The following is a 14730-nucleotide window of genomic DNA, read 5'->3' as shown; positions in this document are numbered from 1 at the left end:
GAGCCAGTTATAAATCATTAAGAATCACTTGCGATTCACAGATCTAAGCTAAACAATGAAACAAAGATCAGAAGTAGCAGTAGGATTATAGAGTTTAAGCAGTCGTAAAGCTCATGATGTCGGTTGCTATCCACTACTATTCCATCTATACATGCACCTCCACCCCCGCTCCCCAGATAAGATCAAAAGCCAGCATATTGCGACTGCATCACTTGCCCCTCCCACCACCACACAAATCAGACCGCAATTTCGTTGGAGGTAATCGATCGAGAAGCGCAGTTGATGAAGTACCGTGCGTGTGGATTCCGGCCCACCAAGGTAAATGCGCGGACCTGACAGGATTGAATCAACAACTTTCTCTGCGAGTGTAACCTAGCCCGGTTCATGAAGCAAAATGCAAAGACGAAGAACCAGACTGGTGGTGATGGGAAAGTGTCCGTTAAGGTCAGGCAGTTTATAGCTCATGAGGCGACGGACTTTCAGATCGGGGATGCCCCGAAAGATGACATTATCCAAGTAGTCAAAGCCACGGCGAACCGCCGTCCCGCAGCTTGTCGGAGATTTAAGGCAGTGAGAAACATCACAGAACTTTAGCTCTGGTACGATACAGTATAGGTGTATACAGCTAACAAGCGTTTCATGGCTCGACTTACAAAGCTATCTTGCTGATGATTTACTCTCATAGACCCCAATCATTCACTGTCAAGTACGGCATTGTTCATTTAGGTAGTCTATGAGTGCCAACTTTCAACAGTAAAGCCAAAGGAATTCAGTTTCTAGAAACCCACAGTTTGTTACTTACCCCATAACTTAGCCGATTGCTAATAGCCGATAAGAGATAATAAGTGCCTTATCGATAAGGCTGACTCCACTTGTTGCCTGTCCATCTCCCAGTCCGGTCTAGACCGCCGCAGTCCTCTTCTCACGTGATCTCAAATTTCACACTCTTCCATCTGCTAAGCAAACAACCTCTTCCTCCACTCATCTACACACTAACAGAACCCCGAACGGAGTCTACACATTCACCCAGATCATGTCCCGAATACCTCTCGCCCCGCTCGCCTCCCTCACGCAAACCCGCTATGTCATCCACCTGACGACCGGCAAACGCCTCGTGCTGTTCCGCCTCCCCACCATCGAGCCACCCGCCACCTCCCCCGCACCGAAGAATGAAGCCAACGGATGGTCCTACTACGCCATGGAAGCGGAGTGTCCGCACGCCGGCGGCCCGATGCAGGACTCGTCGATTGATATCGAAGATTCCGCCTACGTGGCCTCCTGCCCGTGGCATGCGTACGACTTCAACGTGGAGACCGGGGAGTCAAGTGTCGGGATCAAGGCGTGCACATTCCCCGTGGATGTACGGGGCGCGGTGGAGTTCGGGGATCAGGTGATGCTGGAATACCCAGAGGACGGGGTGGGGTTGGTCAAAATGGAGGCTGTCAGTGAGAAGATGAAGCTGAAGACGGAGGTAACGGGCAAGCGTGATGACACCAGCAATGAGACAAACGGGAACAACGAGACGGCTGCTTCTCCTCAAGAAGCCACAGAAACCGACGCTGCTTTCTCTGGCCCGGCGGTCTACCTCGACGACAAGGCGACCGTGTGCGAATGGTGCGCGCACATTCTCAACACCTCGAACCCGGAGCACAAGATCGAGCTGACGGCGCACCTGTTCTCCACCTTCACGGCGCGCGAAGGCACGAGCGACCAAATGAAGATCGGCGACGGTAGTGGCGTGACCCTCCCGGCGATCCCGCCCCGCGACGGCCTCGTCGACATCAAGCCGGGCCAGATGCCCCGCGCCGGACGCGGCGGCACGCAGAAAAGTCGCATCATGATGCTGCACGCGCTGGCGAATATCGAGCAGTGGGCGATCGATCTGGCGATAGACATCTGCGTGCGCTTTGCGGCGTTCCGCACCACGGCCACGGAACCGCGGGGTCTTCCGCGCGCGTTCTTCTACGACTGGCTGAAGGTCGCCAACGACGAGGCGAAGCATTTCTCGCTGCTGCGGACGCGGCTGGAGGAGATGGGCTCGTACTTCGGGGCGATCCCCGTTCACCATGGCCTATGGGAGTCGGCGACGCTGACTGGGCATGACCTGCGCGCGCGGATCAGTATCATTGCGCTGGTACATGAGGCGCGGGGCCTGGATGTGAATCCGATGACGATCGACAAGTTCCGCAAGGCGGGCGACGAAGAGAGCGTGCAGTCGCTTGAGATCATCCACAATGACGAGATCACCCATGTGACGACGGGCCATCGGTGGTTGACGTGGATCTGCGGGCAGGAGCAGACGGATCCGGTGCAGGTGTTCCGGTCGAATGTGCAGCAATACTGGGTGGGGGCGCTGCGGGAGCCGTTCAACACCGAGGCGCGCATGCAGGCCGGCCTGGACGAGCGGTATTACGGCAATTTAGTGGGGTATGGTAAGGCGTGAGCCTGCAGAGAACGATACCATTCACCTATATCTTCAATTCACTTATCGAGTGTGCCCTATCGATCTGTCTGCGCCAGGCTTAGCAGACAACGACACAGCATTAATGGTGACCCCAGTCACACCGCAGGGATCGCCTCGTGGCAACGATATTGAGACAACAAGCAGAAGCGAGAAGCACTGCAATTTGTCCTGTGCGCTCAAGCGCCATTCACAACGAAACCTGTACCAATCTCTGCATCATGTACATAGCATACCCATTAACATTAAGCAACCAACCCAACGGACCATTCTTCCATCAAGTGCATCCTCCATCCTCCCACTAGCATGCGAATCGATGCCAACATCAACGCTGTCCCCACTCATACCCCGACTCTGAATGCGGCAACAGCCTACCTGCCCCAGCCGCAGCAGGATCCCTCCCATCATCCTCCTCCCCTGCATCCTCCACCTCATAACCCCCAACACTGGCCCCCTCCTCAACCTCCCGATCCAAAATCCGCTGATACTCCTCGCGTCTCCGCCGGACACCCACACCCTCAGTATCAGTATCATCCTTATCAACCCACCGAACCCCGACCCCTCGCACGCGTAGGAACCAAAACGCAATCTACCCCATACACCACCACGTCAGCCCTCACGCATCCCTCTTACTCTGAATACCTAAGAAGGGGGGAGGAACAGAACATACCCTCAAACCCCCACAAACCCCCACAACCACCACCAACAACCACAGTGCCTGCACCTCCTCCCCGCGCCACACCCCCGCACAAGACCGGGTATACCCCAACTGCAACACACACGCATCATCGCCATGAGCCTTATCCTTGAACGGCCACGCGCGGTCCCGTACGCTGCGCAGCCCGCAGCACTGCAGGGTATCCTGGATTCGGCGGATGGTTCCCGCGTCGCGGGCGTGGAAATACCCTTGCCAGGTTTGGTCGAGGGTGCATGTTTTTATTCCTTCGGTGGTATTTAGGTGATGTAGGGTGAGGGTGAGGAGGATGGTGCTTAGAAGGGTGTGCAGGGTATTGAGGATTGGGAGGAGGAGGGTGGATTTCGGGGAGGCGGTGCGTTTGAGCAAGGTCGTTGCGGTTAGGGTTGCTAGGGTGTAGGGGACCAGGAGGGTGGTGAGGATGGGGAGGATGGGGGGGAGGGGCAGGGAGAGGGTTTTTGTGCGGGTCCAGGCGAGGCTTTTCTTGTTAGTATCTCTGGATGGGGGAGGGAAAGGGGAAGGGGATTGGGGACGTACATTGCGAGGATAAGGGAGAGGATCGCGAGCTTTGAGGTGGGTTAGTGTTTCTGGTTTGATCTAGTTGAGAAGGTGGGGTAACGTACGAGGGCGACGAGGATGTGGATGGCGAAGACGGAACTGAGTTTGATGGGCATGGTGGTGGTGGTTGATTGATGTTGATGAACAAGTTGAAGCTGAAGTTGAAAATGATTTGTGAGGTGGTTGAGGTAGTTGAGGTGATGGTGATAGAGATGATAGAAGAAGAGGGGAGAAGGCGGGGTTGAGTGACACATGCACACCAGCCATACATGTACTATACTTCAAACCATTCACCAGCAAGACCTCTAAACAACCATAGAAGACCCATATCTTTTATCACACAGATTGGATAGGGAGGCACAAAGTGAATGGGGTAGAGGAAAGCGTACTACGTGCAGTACATCAAACTACCAAAATAAACACAGCCAGTTGATGTGATGCAATCCAACTATTTAGAAGACGTATATAACCAGTATAACCTCAAATCCAATCTACCAAACCATCCCTTATCAAATCGTTGCAATGCTTTTGAAAACCCATATAATCCATTGCCATATACCAACCTCACTTGCACTCAATATCTTTGTAACACCCCACCCCCGAAACCCCCATCACACCCTCCCCCGCAAAAACAACTTCTCCACCGCAACCCACCTCCCAAACCCCGGAAACTCCCCCACGCCGCCATCCCGCTCCACCACCCCCTTCCGCTCGATCTCATAGAACCGCCACGCCCGCAACACCGCCAACGCCACCGCACCCACAGCAAACAGCCCGCCCACATACACCTTCGCTCCCAGGTACCCGCCGCCAGCGAGATCCACCAGCCGCAGGGCAATCACCTCCGCCACCGTCGTGGGCGCCACGAGCATGAAGCAGACCAGCCCGAACGTGGCCGGGAGCCGCTTGAGCCCCACCACGTCCGTCAGCACGGGGGCGACCGTGCCCCAGAAGGTACCGCAGACGGAGCCGGCCAGGAGGGCGAAGAGGAGCAGCAGTGGGTACGAGGACAGAAACACCCAGAGGGTGAGGCAGAGGACGGCGCAGACGAGGGTCGTGACCATCGATACGTTGATGCGGCCGTGGCGGTCGGAGAGGTAGCCCATCAACGGCCGGCCGAGCGCGAGTCCCAGGTTGAGGCAGGCGCTGGCGATGGAGCCCTGGCTTGCGGTCAGGGAGATGGAGGTCGCGTAGTTCGGAAGTGAGTAGAGGAGGGCGATAAACCCCAGGTCGGTGGAGGTACCCCAGATGATGATTAGGAGGACTTCGAGGTGGGTGAGTTCCGTGGGGCTGCAGAAGAGAGGGGTGGTGGTGGCTGCGGGGCGAGAGTGACTGCGTCGGGGTCGTAGAAGCGAGGGCGCGGAATGAGGGCTGGGTCGGTCGCGGAGGAGCAGCGAGCACAGGAGGTTGGCACCCAAAGCGCACGCGGCGAGGACCCGGTAGGTGCCCTGGATGCCGATGGTCTCGATGCTGCGGCCCGCGATCAGACTGTATGCCAGTCCGCCGAGTCCGGTGCCGGAGGAGGCAAGCCCGGAGGAGAAGCTGCGTTTGCTGCTGAACCACGTGGGCAGAATGGCAGTCGCAGTCAGATACAGAAAGCCCATCCCGGAGCCGAAGCAGATGCCCTGCGTCAGGAGGAGGTGCCAGAACTGCGTGGCATACGAGGCGCTGAAGAGAGCGGCGGAGACAAGCACAGTCCCCAAAAGCAGCGTGGGCATGGTGCCAGCCGTCTGGTGAGTTTGCGTGACCAGAGGACCGATGAGCAGGCACTGCCCAATCGAGACCCCTCCGATCAGGGCGAAGCCCAGGTGACTGGCGTTGGGGAAGGTTGAATGCGACAGGAAGTAATTCAGAATCACTCCCCATGCGCTGCTGACCCCCCAGGTGTGCACATTGATCATGAACACACAGAAGGTGCACACCCATCCATACCCTCCGTCGGCAGGGATGTCCTCAAATGAGGTCACGTTGAGGGCATTTTCGCCGCTGTTATCGAAGTCTTGCAGTTCCAGATTGCTTGGGGCAGCAAGTCGTTCCCGACTCGATTCGTTCATTGCGAGTATCCTTATAAAGGTTTGTTTTGATGGGAAGATTGAGGATGCACCGAAGACGAAGATTGTGTTTGTGCGAGCAGGGCTTTATATGCACATGATGCAACTCACCCCGCAGCCACGATGAGTCAAGTAGACCGCGGTCGAGACACCACACCAATGCAGGCCAACTCAGTCGCACACAAACCTAACTCGTTCCGATCAGCTGCAGCATAATGATGATGAATTATGTTGACTCAGAAAAATTCTCAAGAGAGAAATAAGATGGCGCCAAGGAGGAGGGATGATGGGAATTATACGTCGGCTCACGGCCTGTCTAACTAACAATAAATTAAATGACACAACTCTTTTAAACACATCACTGAGAGACACCAGACTCAGTCTTTCCATTCTTCTACAGAGAAAGATTGGTTAGCATAATTTGAGACAGCGTGGACACGAGACTCACCAGCTTGCGGCTGTAAGAAACACCAAGGTTGCTGTTGCTCCGCGAATCGTAGGGGAAAGGAGCAGTGTAGTTGAAGGTAGCAGTCAGCCCCTTCCAGGTCTTTTTGACCTGAGACAAGATGCCGTGGCCGGCAGAGCAAGTACCCGTGGTAAGAGGCACGGGCCAACCGGCAGTGTAGGTGCTGTAGTCGTCATCGGAGAGCGGACCGGGGTGGGTTTCGTTCATGTACAGATTGGCGGTGTCAACTTCGTAGTTGACATAGCCGGTCTTCTCGGCCACCCACTTGAAAAGGTTGGCACCACAGTCCCAGCGACCCAGAGACGGGAGACCCCAGTTGGCGGACATCGAGGCAATGACGGAATAGTGGGTATAGAAGGTATCATCGGTGGTACCACGGAGGTTCTCCGGGACGGCACCACCTAGCAAGAAGGTATAGACATTGTTGCCAATCGCGTAAGTGCTGGTCTCGTCAAAGGTCAGCATAATGAGAGTGTCCTTGGTGAAGTAATCGTTCTCGAGAAGCTTGGTCAGGAAGTTGTAGGTCCAAGCTCCGGAGGTCTCGATGCTGGAGTCATGGCCGTCATTGGTCATGTTGGGGGTGATGAACATGTACTGGGGAAGACGCTCGTGCTCCAAATCCTCGTAGAAGGTAGTGAAGTTCTTGATCTGTCGTAGACGAAGGGCATCTTCCGTCACGGAATCGAACAAGATCAGAGGGTTGTGCTTCCGCACGTACACGTTGGCACCGCTCTCCGGGTAGCGGTACCCCTGGTAGCCAGGGTAGGGAAGAGCCTCCTGATACTCTCCCCACGCGATGTTCTTGGTATCAAACAAGTCCGCGATGGTGGACACATTGCTGGGGATCTGGTGGAAGTCATCGTTGTCCATGCCAAAGGTGTCACCGGCGGCCGAGGCACAGTAGTTGGGCTCTGAAGGGTGGGTGATAGCCCAGAAGTTGCTGAGCAACAAACCCTTCTTGGCCAGCTTAGCCAGGTGGGTGTTCCCGGCGGCAGTATCGTAGTCCTAGCCAGATCAGCCATGTCTTGTCCTGCACGAAATGGTCGGGGGATCGACATACGGTGTTCTCCAACCAAATGTTCACGAAGCGGTTGAACGAAAGACCCTTGACGTTGGACACTGGTGAGTAAGGCTGGACAGAAGCCTTGGCTGCAGCAATTTCCGCAGCGGAAGGGTATTCCTCAGTGGTGGTCTGCGCGAGAGCAAGCGACAGACCTCCCAGGAGGGTCAAGACGGATTGCTTGGTGAACATGATGCCCGATGGATGAAACGGAGGCCAGGTGAGTGATTAGAACCGAATGGCTTGCGGGGTTGAGGCACGAAGAAGGAAAGAGGGCATGAGAGCAATGCAATGCTGGAGCGTCTTTAAATAATTTTTCTGTTCTCAAATTTGAGATGTCTTGCGATGTCGGACGAGATGGTTGCCAGCCCATGGGGGCATGTGTTTACATCTCCACTGCCGATAGGAAGCTCTGAATGTAACTGCAGTCAGGCGATTGGCCACGTAGATTTAAGCGATGGCATCTAGCCCCTCCTGCATGCACTGGATTGCGCAACGATGTATCTAATCTCCGACGGAGAGACTGGAAAACGGCTGGTTATGCATGGATGTTGAGAATGACTGGCAGTTCTGCAGGGAAAAGTAGATGGAGGAAGCATGGAGGAATCATGCACGTTGCGATTCACTCGGCGTTGACTGGCCAGCGGGAAGAGCGGGATGGAAACTTAGTGGATATAAAGTGGGCCTGAGGCCAGGCCACTGGCACGTGCCCCAGCCAGCTGCAGCGACAGGCAGCACAAACCTGGGGGGAGATTACAACACCTAAAGAAAAACAATAATCATAATAACAGAAAAATAAAAAATGGAAAGAAGAAAAAACAAAAACAAAACAAAAAACAAAAAGAAATCCCCTGAAGTAGAACAAATGTATCAACCATGCTATCATTGCTACTCATTAATTGCAAGGCGACTGGAAATCTATCATCTATAATATATCATGACTAGTGATGAAAGACCCCTCCCTCTATCAGATCAGATCGTCTAAGCAAAGAACTTGGCCTCTCCCTCCTTGAGCTTGCCAGCGCCGACAAGTCTCTGCACCTCCTCGGTGTACACAGTCTTGACGGCGGCAGCGTCCTTACCAGCAGTAGTAAGGCGGCCAGCCAGACCAGCCAGCTCCTCGGCATCGATCTTGCTGAGGATAAGGTCGACGTCTCCCAAGACGGAGTCGACCTGGGCGGCCGAAGGAGCCTCATCGAAGTAGTTGACATCCTTGACGGATCCCTTGACAACACGCTTGTTCTTCTTGGTGGCGTTCTTAGCGGCCTCCTTGGCCTTCTTGTTGGCCTCGCGCTCGGCCTTGGCGGCCTCCTCGGCATCCTTCTTGCGCTGCTCCTCCTCCTGGCGAGCCTTCTCCTTCTCCTCGACGAGACGCTTGGCCTCCGCCTCTCTCTCGAGACGCTTCTTGTCCTTGTCGGCACGGGCAGCCTTGCGGAACTTCTTGATTCTCTCGTCACCAGCGGCGCAGTCGTCGACCAGGTGGCGGAGACGGGCGATGTCCTCGCTCTTGCGCTTGCGGCGGGCGTTGGCGTTCTTTTTCTCGACGTGACGCTTCTGGTCACGGCTTTCGTTGTCATCGGGGACATCCTCATCCAGGTACTCGAAGGTACGCCAGCTGTCGAAGTTGTACCAGAAGTTGTAGAACTCCTCGACGACGTCCTGGCTGCTGTTCTCGTCACCAAGCTCAGGGACGGGCTGGATGTTGGAGAAGCGGCCCTCGGAGATGAAGACCTTGCGCCAGAGCTTGTAGAAGTTCTTGGTAGCTTCCTTCTTGGTGGGGGGCTCGACGTCGGCGGCCTCGTCGACGGAGTCGAACTGGCGGCGCTTGACGGGGTCGGAGAGCACCTCGTGGGCCTTCTGGATACACTTAAAGAACTGGTCGTTCTCGTCACGGTCGCCCAGAGCGGCCTTCTTGTCGGGGTGGTGACGGAGGACCTTCTTGCGGTGAGCACGCTTGATCTGCTCGGGGGTGGCGCGCCAGCGGTACTTGGTCAGGCCGAGAACCTGGTAGTGATCTTGGCTCTGCAAGGGGTTAGTATCGACCAGTAGCAGTAATTGCATCACCGATAAACCATACCTTCCAATCCTTAGCCTCTCTGGCGAGGAGCATGTTGTCCTCGGGCTCGGAGATCTCGCCAAGGTCATCCTCCTCAGTCTTCTTGACGTTCTGCTGGGCCTGGATTCTCTCATCCTCGGAGAAGGTACGTCCGTGACGCTTCTGCAGAAATTGTAAGCATCTTGAGCAAAGTCGGCTTCAAGCAGGATGGAAACATAAAACATACTCTGCGGGCGTGAGCCAGGAAGAAAGGACCAACAGCCTCGAGGTTTCTCTGGGTGGCGCCAGAGAGAGTGCCAACGGCCTTGAAGTCCTTCTCGGCGCTCCAGCCGGAAGGCAGAGCGGGGAGAGCAAGGTTGAAAGTCTGAGTGGAAGTCATGATGGACTTTTGAGATGCCTCGATGTAGATGGAAAGAGACAATGGAAGACCCCAACAGGAAGGTTGTGTGACGGCGGGAGAAAATCTAAGGCAAGGCTTCTCGCCCGCTGCGTTTTTATTTTTTCTGCCCCGACTTGCCGCTTGCCCCGGAGCCAATCACGGGTGGCTTGTTTCGGAGGTTCTTCGAAAGCCTCGATTCCGCTGCGAAGATCACTTGCTTGTCAACAGAATAATTTCGCCCAACTCCGATCGGATTGATCTACGATATTGTCTTTCACTTCTGCTCTGGCGAATAAGTAGAGACTGTACTCCAACCCCACCTCTCTCACAACAACTTCCGGCGCTCGCTTCTCGCAGCCACCGATCCGCAAACCGTCACTTGAGACTCATACTCGAGTACAAGCCCAGACCGTTCACCCCCGACGCAACACTCAAGCCACTCGACCTCTTCACAAATCTCACACGTCTTCGATATGGCTTCTCAAGGCGTCGTCTCCGCACGCAGTGCTTACCGGCAACTCCTCCGCGCGACCCGCGTGGCCTTCCACAGTCCGTCCACCCCATACATCCATTCAACAGCCTCTCTATGACCACCGCTGACTTCTACTCCTTCTCAATAGACGACCTCCGCGTCATGGTCGCAGCCCGTCAAGAAGCCCGCCGCAACTTCGACAACCACCCGCGCCAGGGCATCGACACCCCCATGCAGATCAACCACGCCATCGAAGTGGCCAACATCCTGCGGCACAACATCGTGCAGGGTGTCCGGGACGACGGCGACGAGAATGCCAAGTGGGGTGCGCTTTGACTCCCTGGCTCACCCTGCCAGAGAAAGACGATGCTAACCTCGCTCATAGAACTCCGGATCCATGACGAGATCGAGCGCGGCGACAATGACTCCATCAAAATCGCCGGGAAGAAGGTCAAGGTAGACAAGCCCTGCTCTGCCTGAGCACGATGATTCGATTGTACAGGGACTACGGATCAACGGGCTGGGGATTCGGTGGTTGATTGCAAAGATATGCATTGCGGATTGTATTATAGTATACCCGAAGTTTTTTTTCCCTTTTTACTTCTCTCCTTTCTGGCGTCACTTTGGGGTATTTCATGGTTTGATCAATGTTGTAGAGATAGACAAATGCATACACAAAACAGCGAATAAAAGAAAGCCAAAACGCCCGCTCTCAAGTATACATCATATGGAGGCTCCCTGTGTCCTCTGAAAAACAGTGTCAACGAAAAACAATTTAATCGCCGTTCAAACTGGAGTACTGGATTTCGCCAGCACCCGGGGGTGGCGCCACGGCGTAGTTGCGGGGTCTTTGTTCCTTGGCCAGGTCCTCGCCGGCCGCCGTGAGGGCTCTCTTGCCGCCATCGGCGGAGGCGCGCGAGCCCACGGCTTGTCGGCCCTCGCGGGCGTTCTTCATCCGTTCCTCGCGGTCCATGTTGTCCAGCGGCTTGGGCTTGCCCCACCGGACGCGTAGAGGACAACCTTGGAGTACGGCCTTGCCCTGGCAGTGCTTGGCGGCCGCCTCGGCGCCCTCGCGGGTGGCGAAGTTGATGAACGCGGAGTGGGCGCGGTGGGAGCAGATCAAGGAGCGGAGCGAGCCGAACTGGGTGAAGAAGGTGCGCAGCTCGTGCTCGGGCAGGTCGTCCTCGACACCCGTCACAAACAACGAGGTAATGTTGGGGTCGGCGGGCGGGTTGATGTCGTCGGCGGAGGGCGGCACCTGCGCCGCACTGGGGAAGGGACGCCCGCCGCGTCCACCACGCATGCCTCCTCCCGCTCCGCGTCCGCCCCGGCCGGGCAGCGGTGTTCCCCTCCGGCTGTCGCTGGTGCGAATCGGACCCGGCCCGTTGCCGTACCGACTGTGGCCAACGGGCGCCTCGCTGGAGGCTGTCGCGGAACCCTCCCCGTCTTCTGGAGCTGCCTCAATCCGGCGCTGTTTCCGGTAATAGGGCTCACTGTTGGCGAGTCTCCGGAGCAGCTCGCGCGCTTTCTCGTCGGTCTTCTCGTACTCTTCGACGGCACCGCGGCCTTCCTCGATCTCCTTCTCGTGGCCCTGTGCGTAGTATTCGCGGTTGATGGTGCTTTCCGGACCTGGGGCGACCATTTTCAGGGCGGCATCACGAACGACGATAGGCAGGCCGAAGGACAGATCGAGCATACAGCACTGGCAGCAGTTCTTGAGGCGGGCGCAGGTGAGGCAGATGGTGGTGCGCTTGGTGCGCGCGGTGCGGTCGGCCTTCCAGCGAAAAATGGTGAACGGACGCGTACACTGTGACAGTGTTAGTAGCGTGGGCTCGAATGTGCGCACAGCGACGGGGGGACTACCTACAAGTTTGCATTCTGCGCCATGATCCTCTTTCAGCATCTGAACATAAGGATTGTCCGGGAGACAGCTCTCACAGACTGACGGGAAGTCGGTGGTCTCCCATCCGGATCGGTTGAGATCCTGCTTGATCTGAGCAGGAGGCATAGTGGTGAGGTGGGTTGAAGCTCTGTTTGGGACTCCAGCGGCGAAGCTCAGGTGAACTGGAGGAATCGACAGCGACAGCAAGAACTTGGATTATCGATAGTCATCGTGGCTGAATGTGGCTAGTGGGGGGTGCTGTGGCGACCGGATGACATAATCAGTCAGGTCAGGCTACAGTATCACGTGATGCATTCTGGACTATGTCTCGACTCGAGTGCATGCCCGAGTACGATGTTCGTTGACTTTCTTCAATGGTCTATGTACTATGGTCATGACGGGGCTGTGCAGAGGATAATCCAGCATGTGAAAGCCAAAGAGCATTTCATCCTTGTCCGCACCCCTGCCAGCCCCAAGATGCATTGCTCCCTGAATTGACGATGCCTGCCACTGAGTTACGCGGAGATACGCAGATACGCAGATACGCGAATACGCAATACGCAAAGAAAGCCACCAGGAACGAGATTTGGCGGGTGAAGATCAAGGCTTGGAGGCGCGGAAGATGCCTGGCACTAGACCATATAAAGAAAGGCGTGGTTCCATCGTCCCGTTCGGCTGCACTTTCTTCCCGGCCAGAACCCCGGAAGGCCCGATCAGGTCTAGTGCAGCCTCGAAATGGGTGTCTGGTTGGCTGGCCAGCACTGCAATGGTGATTGGCTGGGGAAATGTCAGTCCCACCGCCTCCCTTTTCTTTCCCCGTTCTTCGTGTTTGCGTGTTCCCTTCAAGGACATTACGGTGGCCCTTCCCTTCCATCTCATTTCGTTTCATTCCATTCCACTTCACCTCCTCCTCCTCTTCTCCCCCTCTTCCTGCCTTTCTTTGCTGCCTGTTCGGCTTCAATTTCTTTTTATCAATTCCCTTCCATTCAACTGGGTCGTGGATATATAATTGCCTTCTCTTCTTCTCTTCTTCTCTTGTCCCTTTCTTCATTCTTCGCACAGCCCACTTTTCTTCAACCCGGCTTTACCCCCTTTTTAATCCCCACCACCACTTTCAACTCTCAAAATGGCTCCCACCGCTTTGGAACAGGAGAACCATGTGCGCGACGCTGAGTTCAACCGTGTCCTGCATGGAAAGTCCGCGCAGGCCCAGGGTGGTATTGCTGCCATGCGTGGCAAGGACGCCGCTGCCCAGAAGGCCGCCGTTGACGAGTACTTCAAGCACTGGGACAACAAGAGCGCCGAGGACGAGACCGAGGAGATTCGCGCGGTAAGCACTGTGCAACCGGCGCCCGTTGCCGCTGGGCCAAGCTAATCAATCACAAACATCAGGCCCGCCGAGCGGAGTATGCGACCTTGACCCGACAGTATGTCTCCCATCGCCGCTCTGACCACAATTGCCCATCTAACTCTTTTTTCCTAGCTACTACAATTTGGCCACCGACTTCTACGAATACGGCTGGGGAACTTCCTTCCACTTCTGCCGCTTCGCTCCTGGCGAGCCCTTCCGCCAGGCCATTGCGCGTCACGAACACTACCTGGCCCACACGATGGGCATCAAGGCCAACATGAAGGTTCTCGATGTTGGCTGCGGTGTCGGCGGACCCGCTCGCGAGATTGTCAAGTTCTCCGACGCCAACGTCACCGGATTGAACAACAACGACTACCAGATCGAGCGCGCGACCCGCTACGCCGAGCGCGAGGGATTGAGCCACAAGCTGAACTTCGTCAAGGGCGACTTCATGCAGATGAAGTTCGAGGACAACACCTTCGACGCCGTCTACGCCATCGAGGCCACCTGCCACGCCCCGGAGCTGGTGGGTGTCTACAAGGAGATCTTCCGCGTGCTCAAGCCCGGCGGTGTCTTCGGTGTGTACGAATGGTTGATGACTGATGAATACGACAACGACAACGCCGAGCACCGCAAGATCCGTCTGGGCATCGAGCAGGGTGACGGTATCTCCAACATGGTCAAGGTGTCCGAGGGTCTCCAGGCCGTCAAGGACGCTGGCTTCGAGCTCCTCCACAACGAGGACTTGGCCGACCGGCCCGACTCGATCCCCTGGTACTATCCTCTGGCCGGCTCCTTCAAGCACATGGGTACCATCTGGGACTTCTTCACCATTGCGCGCATGACCTGGTGGGGCCGTGGGATCGCGCACCGCTTCGTTGGCGCCTTGGAGAAGATCGGATTCGCCCCCGCGGGCTCGCAGAAGACCGCCGACAGTCTGGCTCTGGCCGGTGACTGTCTGGTGGCCGGTGGTGAGAAGAAGCTGTTCACGCCGATGTACCTGATGGTTGCTCGCAAGCCCGAGTAACCGGATTGTTAATACGATATCACGCCTGTACAAAATTGCGTTTCTTTGCGACCGCATCCCACACGAGCATTCATAGACGGCGGCGGCGGTCTATGTTCTTTAATATCCAGGTTTTCTTTGTTGTTTCCTTCTCTACATGTTACATTGTTGCATACCGCCGTGGGATGCGTGTCTTTATGTGCTGTCCGTTTGGGGGCAGTGGACGGATCATTGCTGAGTATGTGCTCATGGATGATGATTTAGTTATAGTTAATATCAAGAGATGACATATGC

At 55.9% G+C, this 14730-nt stretch overlaps 8 protein-coding genes across 8 annotated transcripts; 3 read left to right on the top strand and 5 right to left on the bottom strand.

The window, feature by feature from the left end:
• Positions 1 to 116: 116 nt before the first annotated feature.
• On the top strand, positions 117 to 2443 carry BO82DRAFT_366040 (Rieske [2Fe-2S] domain protein; the record flags this gene model as incomplete). Its single annotated transcript, XM_025637026.1, has 3 exons — positions 117 to 318; positions 377 to 570; positions 1031 to 2443. The coding sequence occupies 3 exons, from the start codon at positions 117 to 119 to the stop codon at positions 2441 to 2443; spliced, it is 1809 nt and encodes a 602-aa protein (XP_025490451.1).
• Positions 2444 to 2786: 343 nt separating this feature from the next.
• Positions 2787 to 3829, bottom strand: BO82DRAFT_403482 (uncharacterized protein; the record flags this gene model as incomplete). The annotated part of the gene is made up of 4 exons (XM_025639386.1): positions 2787 to 3050; positions 3132 to 3633; positions 3693 to 3721; positions 3779 to 3829. The coding sequence occupies 4 exons, from the start codon at positions 3827 to 3829 to the stop codon at positions 2787 to 2789; spliced, it is 846 nt and encodes a 281-aa protein (XP_025490450.1).
• Positions 3830 to 4324: 495 nt separating this feature from the next.
• On the bottom strand, positions 4325 to 5767 carry BO82DRAFT_393193 (MFS general substrate transporter; the record flags this gene model as incomplete). The annotated part of the gene is made up of 1 exon (XM_025638656.1): positions 4325 to 5767. One exon carries the CDS (start codon positions 5765 to 5767, stop codon positions 4325 to 4327), a length of 1443 nt encoding a protein of 480 aa, XP_025490449.1.
• A 296-nt stretch (positions 5768 to 6063) lies between these two features.
• BO82DRAFT_355631 (putative acid phosphatase) lies at positions 6064 to 7856 on the bottom strand. The gene is made up of 3 exons (XM_025635500.1): positions 7291 to 7856; positions 6213 to 7235; positions 6064 to 6158 (listed from the first exon to the last, which is right to left on the bottom strand). Exons 1-3 carry the CDS (start codon positions 7480 to 7482, stop codon positions 6123 to 6125), a joined length of 1251 nt encoding a protein of 416 aa, XP_025490448.1. The 5' UTR covers positions 7483 to 7856; the 3' UTR covers positions 6064 to 6122.
• Positions 7857 to 8271: 415 nt separating this feature from the next.
• Positions 8272 to 9793, bottom strand: BO82DRAFT_433446 (putative ribosome associated DnaJ chaperone Zuotin; the record flags this gene model as incomplete). The annotated part of the gene is made up of 3 exons (XM_025640879.1): positions 9573 to 9793; positions 9368 to 9508; positions 8272 to 9312 (listed from the first exon to the last, which is right to left on the bottom strand). Exons 1-3 carry the CDS (start codon positions 9723 to 9725, stop codon positions 8272 to 8274), a joined length of 1335 nt encoding a protein of 444 aa, XP_025490447.1. The 5' UTR covers positions 9726 to 9793.
• A 165-nt stretch (positions 9794 to 9958) lies between these two features.
• On the top strand, positions 9959 to 10897 carry BO82DRAFT_355630 (LYR motif-containing protein). The gene is made up of 3 exons (XM_025635499.1): positions 9959 to 10274; positions 10346 to 10522; positions 10583 to 10897. Exons 1-3 carry the CDS (start codon positions 10199 to 10201, stop codon positions 10675 to 10677), a joined length of 348 nt encoding a protein of 115 aa, XP_025490446.1. The 5' UTR covers positions 9959 to 10198; the 3' UTR covers positions 10678 to 10897.
• On the bottom strand, positions 10748 to 12416 carry slt11 (Pre-mRNA-splicing factor ECM2). The gene is made up of 2 exons (XM_025635498.1): positions 12065 to 12416; positions 10748 to 12004 (listed from the first exon to the last, which is right to left on the bottom strand). Exons 1-2 carry the CDS (start codon positions 12203 to 12205, stop codon positions 10973 to 10975), a joined length of 1173 nt encoding a protein of 390 aa, XP_025490445.1. The 5' UTR covers positions 12206 to 12416; the 3' UTR covers positions 10748 to 10972.
• A 525-nt stretch (positions 12417 to 12941) lies between these two features.
• erg6 (sterol 24-C-methyltransferase) lies at positions 12942 to 14729 on the top strand. Its single transcript, XM_025635497.1, has 3 exons — positions 12942 to 13409; positions 13472 to 13506; positions 13563 to 14729. The coding sequence occupies exons 1-3, from the start codon at positions 13206 to 13208 to the stop codon at positions 14455 to 14457; spliced, it is 1134 nt and encodes a 377-aa protein (XP_025490444.1). The 5' UTR covers positions 12942 to 13205; the 3' UTR covers positions 14458 to 14729.
• Position 14730: the final 1 nt, after the last annotated feature.

The sequence above is a fragment of the Aspergillus uvarum genome (genome assembly GCF_003184745.1).
Source record: "Aspergillus uvarum CBS 121591 unplaced genomic scaffold BO82scaffold_38, whole genome shotgun sequence".
NCBI classification, from domain to species: Eukaryota; Fungi; Ascomycota; class Eurotiomycetes; order Eurotiales; family Aspergillaceae; genus Aspergillus; species Aspergillus uvarum.
Note: the sequence above shows the minus strand (reverse complement) of the source record. Positions and strands in the feature narration are given on the sequence as shown.